This window comes from Topomyia yanbarensis, chromosome 2, assembly GCF_030247195.1.
Source record: "Topomyia yanbarensis strain Yona2022 chromosome 2, ASM3024719v1, whole genome shotgun sequence".
In the NCBI taxonomy this organism is placed as follows: domain Eukaryota; kingdom Metazoa; phylum Arthropoda; class Insecta; order Diptera; family Culicidae; genus Topomyia; species Topomyia yanbarensis.
Window position 1 is genome coordinate 329687892 of NC_080671.1, and position 23737 is coordinate 329711628.

Consider the following 23737-nt stretch of genomic DNA (forward strand, 5'->3'; position numbering starts at 1 on the left):
TTACTTTTGAAGGAGTATACTTCTAATGTTTTAATACGGGACTTCCGGCTTAGTGAAATTCGCTATAACCCATGCGATATAGATATTTTCGGAGTGGTCTTAACGAGTAGGTGCCAGAAATAAATAAAAAAATAAATTTGCATCTTCCGCGCAGGGTTGTCCATTAAAAATTGTGATTTTTGATGCCATTTTGAAATCCAAGATGGCGACTTCCAGCTTAGCGAGATTCTCTATACAACTCAATCCATATGAGTATTTTCGGAATGGTTTTGGCGAATAGGTGACAAATGTCGATGTTTGACGTCATTTTGAAATTCTAGATGGCGACTTCTGGTTCACTGAAATTCCTGCATGAAAAATCTGGGCGATCATCCAAAACATACTCGAATATAAGATCTAATCATAAACGAGCGAAATGCAAAATATTTTTATGTGTTCATCTAGAAGAGTGCGGTAAGAAGTGAAGTGAGTACGGGTTGTGAATTGATTCAAATTAAAGACATTGCTAAAATTCAAGTAAATTCAACTGTTAAATTAAAACTATTTGTACTATAATTTCAACTTGCAAAAAAACCCCATGTTAGGTACAGTGTATACGAAAGAGAAATAAGCGGTGCCGAACCCACTCTTCATTATTCGAGCAGATTTGACATTTCGTTTATTATGATGATAGGCAGATAGGGTTCGAGAAGAAATAATCGAGTCAAGTAAATCACTTTCTGGCTGAAGTTCAAATAAAGTGGTTCTCTTTTTGAAAGGTGAAATACAGTTTTAAAGTCCCCGGTAGCATTTTCTTTCGGATCATCGGTGACGCGGCTGCTGAATACCCGAAACGCCCTGCAGGATCTGTGCTCTACTGCCTTCGGAGAGGTGAGATTGGTGCACTTCCAGGTTGATCCCAACATCTTTTGGTGCCGTGACCAGGATCGCTCTGGAGAGCATCCAATCGCTGGAACTAAGGACGCCATTACGATCTGCAGTAGCGTGATCGTAGGCCCTTGAAGCCCTTGGACAACGCCATCTTTCCCACGCCAGTAGTCGAACAAAGGTGCTTTGTTCTTGGGAATAATTCAAAGCCTATTGTAATAGCGAAACGGTGAGTAGCACTCCAAGGTCTCACTGACTGCTCACAGGTACGCTTTAGATCCCTGCTTTTTCCCTTTCCGAGGAAATTCTTCAAACTTGATCAACCTTTCAAATCGAGCGGAACATACCAACCGAGGTACCAACTTCCTTACACAACTCAGGACGATTACGACGGTTTCAAAACGATTAATTGGTTAATTGGTGCGCTGGTCATTACTCGCTGGATTCGTGGTTGCTGGACATATTTTTCATACAAGGCCCTATAAGCCTTGCCAAAGGTGAGTGCTTTTCCAACAACTTACCATCTTTACAACCAGTGCTACCTGGTCTCTATTTCGGCAGAATTCTTTCACGTGCTAAACATGGAGCATCCTCAGATGCCAGATGAACGGCGGAAACAACAGCTGGCTCAACGGAGGACAACCCTACTGGCTTCGCTTGGACGTGCGGACCAGTTTTTGCAGCGGTATCAGGAGGAACGGGACGGCTTCGAGGTAGCTATACGCTTGGAAAACCTCGAGGAAATTTGGCGGGAACTATGCGAGATTCAACTGGAGATTGAGGACGGCGAAACAAGTAACGAAGGTATGATGCTCAATCTCAGCTATCGCTCTTCCTTTGAGACACAATATTTTAAAATAAAAGCTGGCATGCGATCTAAACTTGCTCTTCAAATTTCTCAATCTGGCAACCTTCCCACTAACCCCCCTCCACCAATCAACACGCTTAGAGGACTTAAGTTACCAACAATTTCTTTGCCTGATTTCTCTGGAGATTACATGGATTGGCTAGCATTCCATGACACCTTTCTTGCACTAATACACTCGAATCCGGATTTGCCTGAAATTCAAAAATTTCACTACTTGCGAGCTGCGGTTAAAGGCGAGGCAAGTCAGGTGATTGAATCAATTGGAATATGCTCGGCGAATTACACTCTAGCTTGGCAGGCCTTGGTCAATCGATATGCCAATGAGTACTTACTGAAGAAACGCCACCTGCAAGCTATAGTGGACATCCCCAGTATGAAGAGAGAAACAGCGGCATCTTTACATGCGCTTGTGGATGAGTTCGAAAGGCACGTGAAAACCCTGAAGCAATTGAAGGAGCCAACTGATTCTTGGAGTACGATGCTGGAGCACCTGGTATGTATTCGATTGCACGAAGAGACTCTTAAAGCATGGGAAGATCATGCGTCCACCATAAAGGAACCGTCTTACGCCAACTTGGTGGAGTTCCTGCAGCGAAGAATGCGCGTGCTTGAATCCATTTCGGTTAACATTCAGCAATCAGGATCATCACATTCGTATCCGCTTGATGCGTTCGACTCTAGAATATCTACTCATGTATCTACTAGTGTGGCTATGGAAGGTGCATCCGTTATGTGTCCAGTGTGCGATCAACCTCATCCCTTGTTGAAATGTTACAAATTTTCAAGTTTCTCGCTACAGGACAGGCTCAATTTAGTGAACACTCGCCGTTTATGCTCAAACTGTCTGCGCGACAATCATTTCATGCGAAGATGTCCTTCAAAGTTCAACTGTCGAACGTGCCAGAAGCGCCACCATACAATGTTGCATCCGGGATTCATGGATAACGGGATACACGGTAATACGTCCACGGGTACTAGTCAAGGCTCTAACCAGGCAGCTACCCAGGTTAACTTAACTACCGCGGGCGAGGAGAACAACCAATCGATACCAACAACCATTGCATCGGTTAATTCTTGTGATACAGGTAGCAGTCTTCCTCTCAGTGGAGTGGAGAAAAACGTGTTTATGTTAACGGCCATAGTCATTGTGGTTGACAAGTTCGGGAACCACCACTTGGCTCAAGCGCTGTTGGATAGCGCATCACAGCCTAACCTGATGACAGAGCGTATGGCACAACTATTGGGGTTGCAGCGAGTAAGATCGAACGTGATTATCAACGGAGTGGGAGGACTACCACAGAGGGCTAGAGAGTCTGTATTTGTCCAGGTGCAATCTAGAAAAACGAATTTTTCTTTAGACATGAATTGCCTCATCCTGAAAAAAATCACATCCGCTTTGCCCTTTCAAGATGTATCGATAACGGATTGGAAGCTGCCAACAGACGTGTTCTTAGCGGATCCGTCATTCAACAAGCAGGGAGACATCGATATGATAATAGGAAATGAGCATTTCTTTTCCTGCTTCGTCAATGCTTGCAGACTGCGAATCTCCGAATCACTTCCTTTGCTAGTTGACAGTGTATTTGGATGGCTTGTATCAGGGGCGGCCAACGTAGACACACAGCCCAGTGCCGTAGGCGTGCTGGCAACTTCACTTCATCCGCTGGAAGAAAGCATAGAACGGTTTTGGAAAATTGAGGACTTATCTAAACAACCTAACTATTCCTTGGACGAAGCACAATGTGAACAGCTATACTCTGCCACTACAACCAGGGACACGAGCGGGCGGTATGTGGTCCGCCTACCCCGTCGCTCAAACTTCGACGAACTGTTGGGTGATTCAAAAAGCGTCGCGCTGCGCCGTTTTCATCTGTTAGAACGAAAGCTGAACCGCGATATTTGTTTGAAAAATGAATATCAAAAGTTTATCGCCGAGTATCTCGCCCTAGGACACATGCGACTGGCCAACACAACCATAGCAGAGCAATGCTGCTATCTTCCTCACCACGCGGTGATCAAAGAAGCCAGTACTACGACTAAGGTACGCGTCGTTTTTGATGGTTCTGCTAAAACAACAACTGGAAAATCGCTCAACGACGCCCTGTTAGTAGGACCTGTGGTACAGGACGAACTTTTGGCAATTGTTCTTCGTTTTCGTACGTATCCCGTGGCGATAGTAGCGGACATCGAGAAAATGTATCGCCAAGTACTGATCCACCCCGGTGACACCCCGCTGCAAAAAATTTTATGGCGTTTTCGTGAAACTGATCCCGTTCAGGAATACGAGCTTTCAACAGTGACATATGGTCTGGGCCCATCGTCTTTTCTGGCTACCCGCACACTAAAACAGCTTGCATATGATGAAGGAACCAAATATCCAAATGGGGGACCTGCGCTGCTGAAAGGTTTTTATGTAGACGACTTTATAGGCGGTGCTGAGTCGACCGAAGAAGCCATACAATTGAGGAAGGAACTGACAGAACTACTTGCTAGCGGTGGATTCAAACTTCGAAAGTGGACTTCGAGCGATCGCAAAGTACTGGAAGGACTTCCACTTGATCAAATCGGCACCCAATCCTGCCTGAAGTTCGACGTCGAAGAAACGGTAAAAACCCTCGGAATAATTTGGGACCCCGGAAATGACCTGCTCCGCTTCAACAACGACACGCGACCACGGGAAGGCAGTCCTACCAAGCGCTCAATATTGTCAGACATCTCGCAGCTTTTTGATCCTCTAGGATTAATTTCACCAATAATCATTCGAGGTAAAATGCTCATGCAACAACTTTGGTTGCTCTCCTGTGGCTGGGATGAGGAGGTACCCGATAGTTTGGCAACAAAATGGTTAAAGTACACCAACCAGCTTTCCAAAATTGGCGATTTTCACATTAACCGATACGTTCTGCAACCTCATTGCACGGTTCAGCTGCACACATTCGCGGATGCATCAGAAAGTGCGTATGGGGCGTGCACTTATGCGCGATCAATCGACTCATCAGGCAACATACGAGTTGAACTATTGGCATCGAAATCACGAGTGGCTCCACTGAAACGGTTGACTCTTCCTCGTTTAGAGCTATGCGCAGCCGATTTAGCCGCAAAACTGCATACACAAATAGTTGAGGCGCTTCAAATAAAAGTATCTGCCTCCTACTTTTGGTCCGACTCTAAAGTTGCCCTACAATGGATCAAAGCTCCGCCAAACACGTGGCAAACATTTGTCGCCAACCGAGTAGCACAAATTCAAGCTGCCACACAAGGTACACATTGGAATCACGTCGCAGGAATCCAAAACCCAGCCGATATGATTTCTCGAGGGATGGATGTCAACGAGTTCTTGGAATGCACAACCTGGAAGCACGGCCCTACGTGGCTTGCATTGCTTGAATACCAATGGCCGATTTACACTGTTCCTGAATACCCTCAAGATGGAGAAGAGCGCCGCAGAATAATCGTCGCGTGTACGAACATGAACTCTGATACAAATCCAATATTTTCCAAATTTTCGTCCTTTACCCGTCTAGTGCATGTTACGGCATACTGCATGCGATTTTTCCATAACGTACGCCATAAGATTCGCAGGCAGTCGATACCGACAACTAGCAGTAAAACACTCAGCGCCGAAGAAATAAACCGTGCAAAGGACACTCTCGTTCGATTGGCACAAGAAGATGAATTCAAGGAGGAATTACACGATTTGCGCCAACAGAAAGGCGTTTCCAAGCGATCACCTATACATACACTAGCACCTTTTCTAGACCCTGAAGGGCTTCTTCGCGTTGGGGGGAGGTTGAGGTTGTCAGACCAGCCATACAATAAAAAGCATCCATCCCTAATCCCGAGTTTCCATCCTCTTGCACGTATGCTAGCTAAACACTTCCATTTAACACTAATCCACGGTGGCGGCCGTTTAACTCTCGCCGCCATGAGAGAACAATATTGGCCAGTGCATGGAAGGAGATTGGTTCGTAGTGTTATCCGACACTGTTACCGTTGCACTCGAGTCGATCCCGTTCCCCTGACTCAACAGACTGGGCAGCTACCAGCAACCCGAATCACACCAAGCCGACCATTCAACTCTACCGGCATCGATTACGCCGGGCCCCTCTATCTGAAACCGGTGCACAAACGTGCAGCTGCAACAAAAGTATACGTGTGCCTTTTTGTATGCTTTTGCACCAAAGCGGTGCACATTGAGCTAGTAGGAGATTTATCGACGCAAGCGTTTTTGTCAGCTCTAAAGCGATTCGTTTCACGACGTGGTCGACCAGCACACATTTATAGCGACAACGGAAAAAACTTCGAAGGTGCCAAAAACACTCTGGAAGAAATTCAGCGCTTCCTGACGGATGAAGATGTCTATAGCTGGAGCGGCGACGAAGGTATAACATGGCATCTGAACCCTCCTAAAGCACCACACTTTGGTGGATTGTGGGAAGCTGCGGTGAAAGTGGCGAAAAAGCAACTCTATCGGCAATTGGGCAGCTCACGGTTATCCTTTGAAGATCTATCTACTGTTCTAACGCAAATTGAAGGGAGCATGAACTCGCGTCCCCTAGTTCCACTAACAGAAGATCCCAGTGATCTAGCCTGTCTCACACCTGCTCACTTTTTGGTTGGCTCCACACTTCATGCTGTTCCGGAACTGGATATTAGAAACTTGCCGATAAGTAGACTGGACCACTATCAAAAGTTGCAACGCATCCATCAACAATTTTGGCAGCATTGGCAGGCTGAATACTTGCAAGAACTCCAGAAGGATAATTGCTTTTCTAGTCCCAACCATGAAATTCAGCCCGGTCGTCTCGTTGTTGTTATGGATGAACAATTGGTTCCGATCAAATGGCCACTCGCCCGCATCATTGCGGTACATCCAGGGCTGGACAAACTGATTCGAGTAGTGGATCTCCGGACCGCGCGTGGTATTATTAGACGTCCGATAACGAAAATCTGCCTCTTGCCGATGGAATCCGTAGAGCAGTCATCAAACGCGGAAAAAAATGAACAAAGTGATGTCATCAACGCACCAACAGGATCACAAATGACAGCAACAGTAGCGGCTCTCTCTGGTGCTGATCTACACACATAAATGAAACTACGTGGTTGAAGATAAGAAGAGCGAAATTGTAACCCTAATTTACAGTTAAAGTAATATTTATGGTGACGGTGGATTGATAAAGTCTTATTAGATTAATTTATTATAATTAGTTCTCATCATTTTATATTTTGTATGTAGTTAAGAAAAAAAAAATTGAAATATCTATTTCAAGGTGGCGGCGATGTTAGGTACAGTGTATACGAAAGAGAAATAAGCGGTGCCGAACCCACTCTTCATTATTCGAGCAGATTTGACATTTCGTTTATTATGATGATAGGCAGATAGGGTTCGAGAAGAAATAATCGAGTCAAGTAAATCACTTTCTGGCTGAAGTTCAAATAAAGTGGTTCTCTTTTTGAAAGGTGAAATACAGTTTTAAAGTCCCCGGTAGCATTTTCTTTCGGATCATCGGTGACGCGGCTGCTGAATACCCGAAACGCCCTGCAGGATCTGTGCTCTACTGCCTTCGGAGAGGTGAGATTGGTGCACTTCCAGGTTGATCCCAACACCCCATTTTGATTGGGATTTAGCAAATTTCGCTAAACCGGAAATCGCAATCTTGGATTTCAAAATGGCATCAAAAATAAATTTTTGGAACCTACTCGTTAAGATAATTCTGAAAAGTCGCCATCTTGGAATTCAACATGGCGTCAAATCCCCCCGCCACAGTCGAGCACTTGCAGCCAGTGATCATCAGTCGTCCCGGTCCTGCGTGTGGGATGGGTGAAAGGGTCTTCCAACCTGCCGCAAATGGCAAGTATACATCTGTTCCGAATACTTCAAGCGCTGATATATTCTTCACTTCCAGTTTTTTGCCTTCGCTCTCTGCTGTACTTGATCCTTCCGTTAAACAACATCGAGCTTTACTACCAGAATTTTGGTGGCTTAAATTCATCAACGGACAGCTATTTGCTCGCGACCACGGGCTGCTGTTATGACGGCATCGCCTTAACCGAGACGTGGCTCGACAACCGTACTCTGTCTCGCCAGGTCTTTGGTTCAACATTCGATGTCTACCGCTGTGACCGCAACAGCCACAAGACATCAGGTGGTGGTGTGCTTATCGCCGTTCGCCGTGGTATAAAAGCCCGAGTGATCAACGATGACCGGTGGGCGAGCTCCGAGCAGGTGTGGATATCAGTGAAACTTGCCGATCGCAATCTGTTCCTTTGTGTTGTGTATTTTCCACCTGACAGAATTCGTGATTCCAGCCTGATCGATGTACATCTTTCCTCCGTTTCTTTTATCGCCTCGATCGCCGCCCCGTCTGATGATATCGTTATACTGGGCGACTTCAACTTACCTGACTTGACGTGGTGCCAAGCAAGTAATGGTTTTCTACGATTGGATATCGAAAAATCTGCGCTTATTAACAATGCCAGTTGTATTTTGGACAACTACAGCAGCGCAACTCTTCGGCAAATTAATAATGTCACCAACGAGAATGGACGTACATTAGACCTCTGCTTTGTAAGTGCCCGGGACTGCGCTCCGTACTGCTGCACTGCACCGACTCCTTTAGTCAAGCAGGTGCGTCATCATCCCCCACTACATCTTGTATTCGCTGGTAACCTAGGAGTGAATTTTGAAGACGTCTCAAGCTCTATCGTCTACGATTTTAAAAACACTGACTACGACAGCATCGTTAGCACGCTGTTGCGTTGCGTTGCGTTGCGTAAGCACGGTATACTTCGTAGATTGCAGACTGATGACTCTCATTTCCAGCCAGACTACTTGAGGAGCATTGTTTGGGAATAACAATTGATCCAGTCCAAGCGAGAATTTCGCCTGAGAGCCACCATTGCGGGCCACGACCATCTTTACCGTAACTTGGGATGAGAAAGGAAGTGTTGATGTGGTACTTACTTAACAGCATCGTTAGCACGCTGTTGGATATAAAATGGGACGAATATATTAACAATGACGACGCGAACGAAGCAGCGATGACGTTTTCTAGTATTCTTAACTACCTTATCGACTGCCATGTTCCAAAACGAACAATTAGTACCGATGAACTCCCTGGCAATCAACCGTCCTTAGACGTTTAAAATCTGCCAAACGAGCTGCATTTAAAAAATTCTCGAAGCATAAGACACTTGCATTACGAAATCACTACTTTCAACTCAACCACGAATACAAACAGCAAAGCAGACGGGCCTTTTTTTTGGATACCAGCGAAACGTCGAGCGTCAACTGAAATCCAAGCCCAAGTCGTTCTGGAAGTATGTTAACGAGCAGCGAAAAGAATCCGGTTTACCATCTTGTATGTCGTTTAATGGAGTTTTAGGCACCGACACTAAGGAAATTTGCCAACTGTTCTCCGACAAATTTTCAAGCGTTTTTCCCACCAAGCCCTGCCACCACAACAAGTCGCTGCCGCCGCCAATTTAACTTCTTCTCTAGGACGAACCATCAATCGAATTTGTGTCGATAATGCTGCCATTCTTGCAGCAAATACCAAACTGAAAGCATCTTGTTCCCCGGGTCCAGATGGTGTTCCCTCGTTTTTTGTCAAAAAGTGCATCAGCGGGCTTCTTGAACCACTTCGGCGAGTCTTCGAGCTATCACTCACTACTGGTACATTCCCTTCCTGTTGGAAAGCAGCGCACATGTTTCCAGATCAAAAAAGATGGGTGGGTAATGTCTGCGACACAAAAGGAGAGATGTAGAATACATAAGGAACACGTTCTTCAAATATGTTAATACTCATTGGAATTTTCGGACAAAAGGTGATTTGGGCGAGGAATATTTCAAATTATTCTTTACAAAAATGATGGTGGTCCTGAAAAGGACCGGTTTTGTTGGCGTTGTTGGCCTTGGTGAGGGAGATGGCTAACGATGAAATGAATTGTTAGCATGAGGAAGTCGCGTAGTACTGGCCAATGGAAGAACAGATAATAATTGATTCCTGAAAAACAATTTTCTTTTTACTCATGTTAATTATACATACTTACAAATCTAACAGAAGATTCCTGATCATATTTCTGAGTCATTAGTGCGAACATTGTGTAATTTGGTTAAGTACAATGAAAGTTACAAACTTTCCAAACTCGACCTTCTGTTCCTTCCGAAATATTGAAATGGGGTGTCTATATTAAACCATTAGTCGTGGTCACAATAAAAAAAGATGGGTGGGTAATGTCTGTCACATAACCGGAGCGTCGTGATTTCAATTCGAGACGTTAATTTAAATCTAATAATATTCAACAGAATCACGTTTGAATGGGAAATTTTCAAATAGTTCTCTATGGTAATAATGGTGGTTCTGAAAAGAACCTTTGGTATCGGCGTTGGTGTTCATGGTGATGCGCTGGATCGTTGGATATTTTTGGCATGATAGTTACGTGCCTGGCGAACTGTTTTGTAGCCTCGAACAAAACGACAAGACTGGCTTCTTCGGGTACCATTACTGCTGAACTTTATAAGCTTAGCTCGACTTTGAAATCCTGCACAATCTCACGAATCAGACACTGGTAGGGCCATTTTGTTTGCTACTAGCACGGAGCTGCACAAAAAAAATCATTTAATGCAGTTAGTTCACGGGGGCTGCCAAAAAGCTTGAATAGAAGCATGCGACTTCAACGTTTCTCTTAAACACATGCAACAACACATACGTTTTGGTAATACTGATAATAACAGTAGAAAGGAATGGAAAAGCAGTGCACGAAACGAGCGAGAGGATAATTTAAATTTTTGTTCCGTGTGCAAGCTACTTCTTTCCACACACCGTATTATCAAATACAAATATGTTAATACGGAATGCTCTGACAATTTTTCGAGGACACATTTTATAACCCAGGTACACCGATAACGGTACACTGTCAAAGTGACAGCGTACTTTGGTAAATTAAATGAGAGACTGGCACCGCTGGAAACGTTTCCATGGATAATGTTATCTAGAAAACCTGAAAGACTCAATAAAATTTTTCGCAGTTTCTTTTATAGCGCTTTGAGGATATTTTGGAAGAAAGGTAATTAAATAGTTTGCATTTTTACAATTGCAATATGATTTTATTCACAGATATGCTCACAATCAAAGCGTTTGCGCAGAAATATGTCCACATGGTGCCCGAAAATTTAGTTCATGTGCGAGATACTTATTACTCCGGTTCAATGCTAACAATCATCACGACTGAAATGAACCATCGTCGTGTCGTCAACCCGATCCCACTCTCCGTTCACCGGAAGGACCATTCTACTGGAGCACATTCGTCGGATACTGCGAAAATATCTAATTAGGCGCTCTCCCTAACGGCTCACCCAAGCTGTAATTGATCCGTAGAACTACCGAACAATACGGCAATGAGGCCCTTGGAAAGTCATCTGAGCACTTATGGTCTAAAAGGAAAAGGACATTTATGTTCAATAATTTGGGTTGATATTCATAAGGACCATTCAAACGACATCGTGACAATCATAATGACAATTCAAAGTTCGGGTTTATTTGGTTTCAGAATTAAATTGCTCGAAAGTGACGACATTTTCTATAACTTTCTTCATCGGCTGTCCCTTTGCCCAATGGTGATGGTCTTTTGTCAGCTGACGGTGGAAGTATCATATTGGTCGAAGTGCTCGTCAATATTCCACCGGAAAACAGCGAGGGGTCATTGCAGTATCTTCTCGTGTCCAACCAGACACATGTAATGTCTCTGTAGTGAAACCATACTCGTTGTTTCTCCTCGCGATGCATTATGACTAGGAGGATTCCCAAGAGACGCGATGGTACAGAAACTTCGAAGTGACAAACGGGTGAGATGTTGAACGACCAACCGTTCGGTAGAATTGTTTTCGATCGAGTTGTTCGATTGTCTTATCACCAGCGTAAATTCTCTTTGTCGCCAGTGTCGACAATTTTTTTTCCGTGTTTTGCCCAAACTAAGACGATTCCATACATGTACCAAGCTATGCACAGTGCCGCTCAAATTGTTTTGTTTGTACAAGTGCAGCTGATCCTTGTTAATTAAGTTAAACATGATGCTGATGAACTCGCGATGTTGCGAAGAATTGTGAGCTCAATGAGTTTAACGATCAGAGACTTCCCTAGATCGTAAAACAACGGTGACAGGATCAATATAATGTTAATAGGCCCAGAGAAAAAGAGTACATCTTGGGCTCAAAAACCAAAAGTCAAAATTTACTTTGACGGAAAATTCAGGAGAAATTAGGTTTGTTCCAGTACACGGAAGTCACTCCCTGTTGTTCCGGAGCAAAAAATTCTTGCTCCTTTTCACTCCGATTTGCTACCAGAAGATGAAAAAGAAAAGAAGATAATACAGGAACGATTTTCTCCCTGTTTGCTCCGGAGTACTTCCAGTTTCTCCTGGTACTGGAACAAAACTATTGTTATTACCCATGCACGGTGCATAGCAGTCAACGAAAGAGAAAATTTTTCTCTTTTGTTTACTATCAACGGCTGTGCTGGACGATTAACGGTTCGTTCAGAATTTCCCCCAAAGTGAATTTTGACAATTGGCTTTTGAGCCCTAATCATATGTTTGTCGTGATAATGGATGAATGGGAGGAACCGTATTTAATTGAATTATTTTAGTTTAAAAGTTTTCAATTCGTTGATAATAAATATAGCAGCCAAACGCATCCTACCAGTTTTTATGTTCAGTTTGAACAGAATAAAACAGCTACGCGGTAGAGTCGTTAAAACCGAAAAATAGGTAACACTGTTATGCGTAAACTATTAACATGAGGCACAAACCCATCAACTTCCCTGAACAAGCTTATCTAAACAGCATATGCATTCCTCCTATTTTATTTCGGGTTAATTGGATCAGAGGCTAATACACCGGTCTCAAAATCCAGTCGTATTTCCGATCCTCGTCTACTAAAGATTATCAGTGTCCGCAGAGCCGTAGCACTATCTCTCCGGTACGTGAATAATTAATTGCAATTTCTGTTTATTCAGCAGGCCTTCATTGAGCACGTCTTTGCTTATGTTTTCGTCGGCCAGCATGATTCAAGCACCTTAGCCGGAATAGTTAAGCGGGCTACTATTTCTTCCACGAATGCCCCACCGTTATGTACTGAAACGGTAGTAAGGTTTCGTAATTACTGTTCAGTTATACTTGAAGTCTCACAGTGAGAAATCTTACCTGGCGCTTGATCGTTGTGCCAAGCTCACAATACAATCTATGGTCGCTGACAGAGTAGTGGTGAGAAGCTAAGGTGGGGCTGGTACTGACATTATAGGAACCTATCAGATTCAAAGCAGCCAATCGGTGCAGATCCGCTTTAACTTTGACATCATCCCTTTGGTTTCTTCTCGCCGCCACTCTCTCAGTGGCATATGCCGAAAACTGTCGATTGCAACGCATCGAACTAATTTTTCACCGACGATGTGCTATGTTTAAGCAATACAGCTTGTCTACGTTTATATTGTTGTTTGATCGCCTTTTGAACGATTCGATGGACGCCGTACGTTGAACTAACGAAGGACTGTTGTATGATTTAGAAAAGTTCTTTTCTTGTGCAGGGCGTTTACTGGCTTTTGCTCGAATGATTTGACGCTGTAGTAGGTGCAGGAACCTCGTCAGCTTTTGCTGGGAATTCTTTATGTCGTCTCACGAAATACGTCAGATGGAATAAATCCGTAATCATTCATATGCCGAGGTTTAATTTTCTCAGCGGCTATCGATAATTCGGAAACACTACAAGTATGAATGAAAATAGTTAGGGTTTCATATTTAGTAAATTGTTTGCAGCTGCTTTAAATACTTACAAGAGAAAAAATTGCTAAAAAAATCAATGTCTCCAGCGTCGTGCGTTTTAAGCGACATCAGCCCAGGCATGCGTGTTTGCTTAATATTGCCCAGATACATGCAATTGGGAAATCTTTTCCCAGTTTTAGCTGTTGAGCTCTACGATATCTAACGACACTTCTGCACAGAAAGATAAACAAATGTCCAACAAATATGAACAAATAAGAACGGCATGCTCTGATCGGATCTATCGAAATGTGTTGCCATTTCTTATAACTTTTTTGTATTTGCTATTAGTCATGCAAAATTCATGCATAGGGTTCTTTAAATCTAGTTTTCGGTGAGTCAAGAAATGATGACCCTTTTGTATGGGACCTTGGCGTATTTAATTTGTATTTGGTATTATGTTGCTTGTTGAAAATTTGCTACACACCTTAAAATGAAAGTTTCAGTTTAACTCTCACTAGAACACAATTGATTGGTCCTGAAAAGAACCGTTGCTTTTATTGTAATTTACGCCCACTCCCACAAACCGACCAAGTAGGCATCACTGGCTTCATTACGGCTGAGTTTTGTAAGCGTAGCTCGACTTTGAAGTAATACACAACCTTACGAACCAGACGCTGGAATGTTAGCCAGCGGATTAGTTGCTCCGTTGCCCTTTAGTTGGGGCGAAATACTAGCATGGCGACAGTTCCTGATCGGTAGTTGGTTGCGATGGGCCACCAGTAGCTGGGGCACTTTTGCGGACCGTCATCATCGCCAACTGCTTTCCTCCGGTGGACTGGCTGCTTGCTAGTGCTTGAACGAATACGAATGATGAGAAAAACCGACCGACCAATATTCATATATGAAAACACGAGAAAGCACTACTATCGCTCTCCCGCTCGTTTTCGTGCCATTCCTGTGCCTTTCCTTTCCGTTCGGCTACCAATACTAGCATAACCAAAACGAATATTCTGTCTTTCCATCGCCTTCAATCTAGTGGCCAGTGCTAGCAAACTTGCATGTTCAGTTTTTCAATAACATTCAAACAATCTTTTCAAAGAATGTTGCAGATTTGAAAAGAAGGAAAAGATTTTCACAAATTTAAATTCTTTCGTGTTATTTGTTAGCGCTGATAAAGGCTATTTAGTTTGCTACTAGCAAGGAGCTGCACAAACAAATCGATTTATGCAGTTAATCAACGGAGGCTGCCAAAAAGTTCGAATAAAAGCATGAGACTAGTGTACTTTGCACGTTCTATATTTTATTAATACTAGAGAGGATCAATAAAATAATTCAAATTGTAATAGCGACATGCAATTGTGGCAACACTGGCCAAGAGATGGTGGGGGAACACGCACATTCGTTTTAGTTATGATGGTAGTAGCAGCAGAAAGGAATGGAAAAGCAGTGCACGAAAACGAGCGAGAGAGGATAATTTAAATTCTCTTTCTTTCTTTCCACACATCGTATTTCTTATATAGCTTTCTGAAAATTATTTGTTATACACCATAAAATGTAAATTTCAGTTTAACTCTTATTACAACACAATTAATTGGTCCTGTAAAGAACCGTTAATTCAGACGCACTCCCCGTGGACACGGTGAGCCAGAAAGCACTATTTTGCATCCTCGAACAAACCGACCAAGTAGGCATCGTTGGCTTCTCGGGGCATCATTACGACTGAGCTTTGTAAGCGTAGCTCGATTTTGCAGTCCTGCACAATCTCACGACCCAGACGCTGGAACGATAGCCTACTCTGTTGCCCTTTAGTTGGGGCGAAATTCTTGCAGGGCGACAGTTCCTGATCGGGTTGCGATGAGTCACCAGTAGCTGGGGCACTTTTTCCGCCGTCGTCGTCGCCAACTGCTTTCCTTCGGTGGACTGGCTGCTTGCTAGTGCTTGAACGAATACGAATGATGAGAAAAACCGACCGACAGATATTTCGACACAGATTTTTCAATAGGGCCAAAGTCGCAATGTACTCAAATGGAGAAAAATCAGTTTCAATATACGGCGATGCTTTTCCAAATGTAGTTTTTATTGTAGGTATAAATTACTTTATGACCATGTTTTTCCGGAAGCATCTATGGTTAAACCTTATGACAATATAACAAAGAATTTAATTCCTATGTGCTTTTAGTGTGTAGAAACTAAAAAAATGCTTACGCCCAATTTGCATCCCAGTCGTGATTTCGCCCTTCAGCAACCACCATTTGCGGAAGGGCTAAACGGTGTACATAATTTTCATAAGGGCGCGGTAAAAGGGCTAAACTGACTCTGTCTTGCTGGGTAGGGCTGGGTAAATGGGCGAGCTTGACAGTATACTTTTTAATAGGGCTCAGCAAATGGGCGCATAGAAACCCAATGTAAATGATAGGGCGCGTGCATCTTTTCTTCGAATTTCATGAAAATATCGAAATATTCGAATGTTTATGTGCAACAACTATCGAGTAGACATGATCCTAGTAGATATTGCTTATCATTTATATAATAGAACCGCCGTTTAAAGAATAATTTTGTGAATAATAACCGTACGCCCGGTTCTGTCAAAAAATGTAAGTTTAGCCTTTATATTCCATATGAGAAGAAGGGCCTAAGTCGAAATCTCGAAGAAAATGCATGTTTCGCCGTTTTGTTTTCTTTAATTATAAATCGAACTAAAAACCATTTTAACTAATTTTCACCTCAATCTTGTAGTATTTTTGTCGCATAATGTCATAATAGCGAAAACGCAGTTTGTTTACATTTGCGATTTAAGCCCTAATGAAAGATCTATGTCGATTTATATAATCGCGCTAATATGCACTACTATCGCTTTCTCGCTCGTTCTCGTGCCGTGCATGAGCCTTTCCTTTCCGTCCGGCTTCTAATGGCCTAACCAAAGGAATATGCCGTCTTTCCCCCACCAACTGCTCTCGTCAAGCAACCCAATGCGAATAATCATAGGAACGAACATGTAGTGGACCTATATATAAACTTTTCATTATCTTATTGTTCGGTTGGTCTACCAAAGTGACGGCTCTGGCTTAAAATTTTCACCTTTCCGAGTCGTTTTCGAAAGATTTTTAAAAACACATTTTTTTGTTATTAGTGCATGTTATACATACTTCAAATTTTAATACAGCATAGAGGAACATATTTGCAACAAATTGGCCTAAAAATCAAATCATTCTGTTTAGTATGATAAAAGTTATTAACGTTCAAAATCTGACGCGGCGCCGCAGCCGATATTTTGAAACGGGACCCCTATATTGAAACCTTAAATGTATTCTACATTAAAAAAGGAAACAAATCGAACATTGACAATTATCGGGGAATCTCGTGTTTAAGTGCCGTATCAAAACTGTTCGAGATGGTTGTGTTAGATCCTATTTTCTTTCACTGCAATCACTACATTACAGATGACCAACACGGTTTCATGCCTAAATGATCGATAACGACAAACCTGCTCTCGTTCACAACATTTGTAATGGATGGATTCGCTGACGGATTGCAAACCGATGCTATTTACATGGCTTTATCTGCGACTGGACAAATTCTGTGCTGGAACGAAACCTACCTCGATGGAAGGCAACTCCAAATCAGCATTAAGGACTGTCTATCTGCACCATTCTTCGCTACATCCAACATACCACAAGGAAGCCATCTTGGTCCAGTAATATTCTTCCTCTACTTTAATGACGTCAATTTCACATTACAAGGACCCCGCCTTTCTTTCGCCAACGACATGAAAATTTTTCAACAAATACCGGATAAAACCGATGCCGAGCTTCTTCAGAGGGAACTGGACAGCTTTAGTACGTGGTGTGATCGAAACAGAATGGTTTAAAACCCGAACAAATGCTCAATCGTTACGTTAACACGGAAACGCCAACCGACTCAGTTTAACTACCATTTCTTCGGCTCGAGCATTCCAAGACATTCTCACATCAAAGATTTCGGAGTCATCATGGATTCGGCATTAACATTCAAACCACATACTTCATACATCATGGATAATGCATCACGACAGCTGGGGTTCATCTTCCGAATAGCGAAAAACTTCAGGGACGTATATTGTCTTAAATCGCTTTACTGTGCGTTGGTCCGCTCAACGTTAGAATATTGTTCTGCTGTTTGGAATCCGTACTGCCAGAACGGGATTGACAGAATTGAGGCTGTCCAACGCCGGTTCATACGCTTCGCCCTTCGGCATCTCCTATGGCGAAACAGATTTCAGCTGCCGAACTATGAAAACCGTTGCCAGCTAATACACCTCGATACACTCAGCATTCGGAGGGACTGCTCTCGAGCCTTGTTCGTCTCGGTCTTACTCTCTGCCAGAGTGGATTGCCCTACAATCCTCGGACGTCTGGATCTTCAAGCCCGCGCTCGAGCTCTACGTAATAACTCTCTTCTGCGAGTTCCGTTCAGGAGAACCAACTATGGTTGCCAGAGCGCTGTTACCGGACTCCAGCGAATTTTTAACAGTGTGGCGACGGCCTTTGACTTTAACCGGACGCGGAATGCGATAAAAGCGAAAATGTTGTCAATTTTAAAATGTAATTAGTTTAAGCAACCACCATTGGGGCCAAGGGGCCTGTTGGTGAAGGTAATAAACATAAACATAGACCTTTGTCTCCTACTCGTCAAGACCATTCCGAAAATACCCATATTGATTGGGTTATAGCGAATCTCACTAAACCGGAAGTCGCCACCTTGGATTTCAAAATGGCGTCAAACATAAATTTCTAGCACCTACTCGTCAAGACCACTTCGAAAATACCCATATTGTTGAGGTGCGGGACATACGGAGTATTCCAGACCCGTCTCTTCCATCTTTCCAGAAATCTTTTGCAAATCTTTTGCATTCAAAAGGACTTTCAAATATGTGTTGCAAAAACCGTGTTAATTGCGAAATCCGCGTAAAAAACAGACCAAATTCTTCTAAGTTCTTTGCATTTAAAAGAACTTAATTTATGTTTTAAATAAAAAGTTTGTCTTTTGCATTCATATATTTTTTGCAAAAACCGCGTAGATTGGAAAATCCGCGAAAAAAAACCGCGTTAATAGGAAAATCCGCGTAAAAACAGTGCGACAAAAACCGCGTAACCTTCAAAGCAGGGTAAGGGGAAGCAAATTGGTGTGGAGAACACACCAGTTTCCGTTACTCCAAAGAGGACAAGATTCTCGCCAGGGGACGCAAGACCAGGCGGACCCAAAAAGCAGATGCTCGAGGATGCGGTGGCTGTTGCTGAAGAAAAAGACGACACCCAACAGGGAGAAGGCTAGAGTATCGTTGTAGGTCGGAAGGAGAAAAACGGAAAACAGCAGAAGACAAAGAAAGAGCAAAAAAGGGAGCAGAAGAAGGAAGGAAAACCTTCGGCTCGTCAGAACATGCCAAAGGGAGATGCAGTGATCGTCGAAGCGAACGATACGACATCCTACACCGCTCTTCTCAAAAAAAAATGTGAGAGTGGATCCAGAACTAAAGGAGTTAGGAGAGAACGTTGTTAGAATGAGGCGCACTCAGAAGGGTGTGATGGTCTTCGAGCTGAAGAAGGATCCTTCTGTCAAGAGCTCGACCTACCGCGAGCTCGTTGCTAAATCATTGGGGTGCGAAGCGAACGTGTCACAGGAAGCCGTAGTCGAGTGCAAGGGTCTAGATGAGCTAACGACCGTTGATGATCTGAAGAGTGCACTTATCGAGCAGTGCAAACTAGATGTACCGGCTTTGAAAATCTTATGGTGGAACTCAAACGGCGGCGATTCGACTACCGGTGACCGCAGCCAACAAGCTGGCGGAGACCGGCAAGATAAAAGTCTGCTGGTCGATGTGCTCACTAAGAGTCATTCCGCGAGTTTCCAAGCAGATGGACCGATGCTTCAAATGCTTTGACCTCGGACATCTAGCGAGGAACTGCAAGGGCCCAGGCAGGTCTGCACTGTGTAAAAAATACGGAGAAAAGGGGCACGTTGCTAGAGACTGCACGAAGCAACCATGGTGCATGATCTGCAAACCGGAGGACGGAAACGATCACATGATGGGTGGCTTCAAATGCCCTGTGTACATAAAGGCGAATGATGATGGATATAACCCAGCTTAATCTCAATCATTGCGACATTGCACAGCAACTGTTGTGACAGTCGACAACAGAAACAAAGTGCGACGTTGTAATTATTGCAGAGCCTTATCGTGTTCCTCCCGATAACGGTAACTGGGTGGTGGATAGTGCAGGGATGGCTGCAATACAAGTAATGGGCGGTTTCCCTGTCCAAGAGTTGGTGGATAACACACACGAAGGCTTCGTGATCGCCAAGATCAACAGCGTATTTTTCTGTAGCTGCTATGCTCCCGGAGATGGACACCAGAGCAGTACAATGGCATGCTGGACGCGCTAACCGACTCGTTAGTCCGACGAACGCCGGTTGTTGTAGCAGGAGACTTTAACGCTTGGGCCGTTAAAGGCTGACCAACGTAAGAAGTTTCAGCGGGAATACCTCAGGGCTTTATACTCGGCCCAACGCTCTGGAATATAATGTACAACAGAGTGTTAACACTGGAACTGCCCAGGGGAGTGGAGATCGTCGGCTTTGCAGATTATGTTGTCCTGACGATAACCGACGAGACCCTTGAGGAGGTGAAGATGTTGACGGCAGAGACAATAGACATCGTGGAAACCTGGATGGCGTCAGGTTGCAGCTGGCTCACCACAAGACCGAGGTAGTGCTGGTCAGCAATTGTAAAAAAAATCCAGCATGTCGAGATCAGTGTCGGGGGACAATCCATCCCATCGATGCGTGCGCTGATACACCTGGGTGTGATGGTCGACGATCGGTTAAATTACAACAGCCATGTCGACTGTATATGTGAGAAAGCTGCGAGGACAACTAACGCATTGGCAAGGATCATGCCGAATTACGGAGGAGTAAGAGGCAGCACGAGACGTCTCCTGGCGGGTATCTCATCCTCAATACTAAGGTATGGCGTACCGGCATGGACTGCTACGCTGAACTCAAAGCGGAACCGGACGAAGTTGACAAGCACGTTTCGCTTAATAGCGCGCGAGTGCATACAGAACGATATCGTCGGAGGCGGTTTGCGTAATTGCCGGGATGATTCCCATCAGCATCACTCTGGCTGAGGACGTGGAATGCTACCAGCGGAGAATTACACGTAATGCAAGGAGACTGGTCCGAGCGGACTCGTTGGCTAAGTGACAGCAAGAGTGGGACAACGCTGAGAAAGGAAGGTGGACCCACCGACTAATCCCAAACGTATCTGCTTGTGTACATAGGAAACATGGAGAGGTGAACTTCCATTTGACGCAGTTTTTGTTCGAGCACGGATGCTTCCGGAAGTACCTGCATCGGTTTGGACATGCTTCATCACCCCTTTGTTCGGAGTGTGTGAACGTGCAAGAGACACAGGAACACGTGGTCTTCGAATGCTCTTGGTTCCAAGAAGTTCAAAGGAGTATGCCTGGTGTGACAGTGGACAACATCGTCGAAGAGATGTGCCACAACGAGCGTATCTGGGGCGCTGTCAACAGAGTGGTTACGAGTATACTGTTCGAGCTGCAGAAAAAGTTGCGAAGGAACCAACAAAGTAGCGCCATTGGCTAGAACGCCGCCGGGAAACCACAAATCGGGAAATCCCTCCGTCAGGGAACTCTCCGAGGGTGTAGACTAGGTCCATCCATCGCCGAGGATTCGACCGAGTTGACCGTGTCAAATAGCTAGCAGTTTACACTAATGGTAACTCATTGGTTTAGAATCCATTTCTTACTGGTTTTTTTTACAATGGATAAAAGAGCAGTAACAGAATATAGCAGCTGGTCTCGACCTTTTTCGTACCACGGACCCCTTGGAAATTGCTGCGGACCCCCACGGATAAACATCGATTTTGTATGCGATCAATATGTTATTTTCAGTTTATTAGGAAAAAGGACTTGAAATTCCAAGCTGCGCTCGGAAAATATATTTTTCTTCGCGGACCCCAGGTTGAGAATCACTGGAATATAGCAATACAAATGCGTCTGCCAGCTCGGCCATTGTTGGATACTAACGCAGTGACGATTACTTCTTTCAACCACGAGATGAGTAGTTCGGAAAGCTGTTTGTGCTCTAATATAAATTGAATTTCTTGAAAAGGGTATGAAAAATACTTGGATTTCTGAGCAAATATTTTATTACCGCATTATCTGTACGCTCACAAACATTTACCAGATTGTCCACTTAAAAAACTCCAAGTCGTTCAGCACTCGCCTTCATGAGCTAAGGCCAAATCCGCATTTTCAGAGATGGCACAGTCTAGTTCGCACTGATTCCCGTATGTTATCCCATCGGTTCCACAAAGTGGGTCATAATCCTTAAAACAAATGCAGCCTTTGACCGCTCCGTCGGCGGCCATAATTACTACTAATAACAGTAGAATGAATTTCATTTTGACTTCTTCAAAGGTTCGATACATTTTCAATTTAATGCTGCACTTTTATACTAATTTCAGCCATACTAAAGCATTTCGTCCGGTATCCCATGACAAATAGGCATCGAATCTAATACGATACGGAATACGTTAATAGTCGACAAGCCTGCGGAAGGCGTATCGGGCGAAATTTATATTTACTATGCTTGTTTCTTGTGAACACTTGTGTTTGTTTACATTTACTAATTTTTCTTTTTAATATAAACTATTCTCTGTAAAATCACAGTCACATCCACCGACTAATTGCTAACCGTTCCGGGAAGGCCTCAAGAACCCACCGTCCATTCACCAGGATTACCGATCGCCATTCGCAGTTCGATAAAGCAGCCGCCGTCTGCTCACACCGCATTAACGTCTCACGATATTTATCACGAACTGCAAACTCCGTTACGTCATCCCACCAGAACGTAACTTAATACCGTAAAACGGGTGAAACATACAACTACGAATTATTCGCCTTCCGAGCTTATGTTTAGATGGAACATTCGGAACAAATTACCTGAAATAAAGCGAACGGTAGGGGAGATGACCCAATAGTGGATGAACTTTGCCAACGCCTAAGCAATTTTAAAAGTAAACTAACTCAAATTTACTTATATATGCTATGTATTTGTATTTATTTGAAAGATTTTTCAATTCTACAGCTAAAAAAAATCCATACATGTAAGTTAAACCTCTACTTTTTGCAAAATGTTTAAAAAAAGGAAACGCTGTGTAAGACCCAATAGTTGTGATAGTGTTCCTATAGTTGTAATATTTGTTTTCGCTCATCCACATGGGTTATTTCGTACCATTTTAACGAATATAATGATTCGAACATTAAACATTATCGAATTCTAATAGTATTATAGTATAAATAATATAAACAATTATTAATGTATTTTCAGTTTTTTGGTTTTACAGTAATGTGTTCGACAGGATACCCGGGTATCTTTTCATATTTCAATCCATGACATTCCAGTGTTCTTCTCCAAGCTGGGGATTGGTATTTAATGACATCTTAGAACATCCCCAAGCTTAGCGTTTAGGGGAATAAAATTGATGATGTGGAAAACGGGGGCCTACCCAAACACTGAAATGGCATTTTCTAACACAATTTTGACTCTTTTATCCGGTTTGGCTTCAGGAACCCATCTACTTTTAGACTCTGTGAAAATAAACCGGATGAATTCATCTGGTTGTCGGGATTTCGGCTTTTCGGAGGAATGATCCGGTATTGGAATACCATTTGTAAATTTCAATGGGATCCTGGCAATATGGGTATCAAAATTCATGATTTGACCCCGAAACGGACATTCCTGAATAGGTTTTCGTGGGGCCGTGGGTTGCCGTTTGGATGTTAAACTATCGTATGTTCCCGTTACGATGAATAACAAATTTCTGAAACAATTGTAACAAATTTGATTTTTGGTTTTTAAAGGTTAATCAGGGGGCGGCATTTCCTACTCAATAAATTTCTCCTATTTGTTTAGTAATTATTCAAGTTTCATTAATCACGATAAAAATCAAGAGCAGGTGAAACGATTGAATTTATATCATTTTGGCGACTATTGACGATTGAAAAGGTTGAGGATCGAGATGATGGATGCGATAGAACAAGACTATATACATATTGCAAGATAGTAGTGGGAGCACGCAGACTAATTTGTTGGGATTAAACCAGGGAGCTTTATCATATACAGGATGCTTGGTCCATGGTTAAGAATCTCTCTATGGGTGATAGAGGATAATATTTGGAG

General features: G+C 43.4%; 2 protein-coding genes across 3 annotated transcripts in view; one reads left to right on the top strand and one right to left on the bottom strand.

Annotated features, from left to right (window-relative positions):
• LOC131683879 (neuropeptide SIFamide receptor-like) overlaps positions 1–23737 on the bottom strand; it is a 622586-nt gene that overhangs the window by 355471 nt on the left and 243378 nt on the right. The gene's annotated exons all lie outside the window — the stretch shown is intronic.
• Positions 735–6966, top strand: LOC131683878 (uncharacterized). Its single transcript, XM_058966249.1, has 2 exons — positions 735–1364; positions 1429–6966. The coding sequence occupies exon 2, from the start codon at positions 1449–1451 to the stop codon at positions 6822–6824; it is 5376 nt and encodes a 1791-aa protein (XP_058822232.1). The 5' UTR covers positions 735–1364; positions 1429–1448; the 3' UTR covers positions 6825–6966.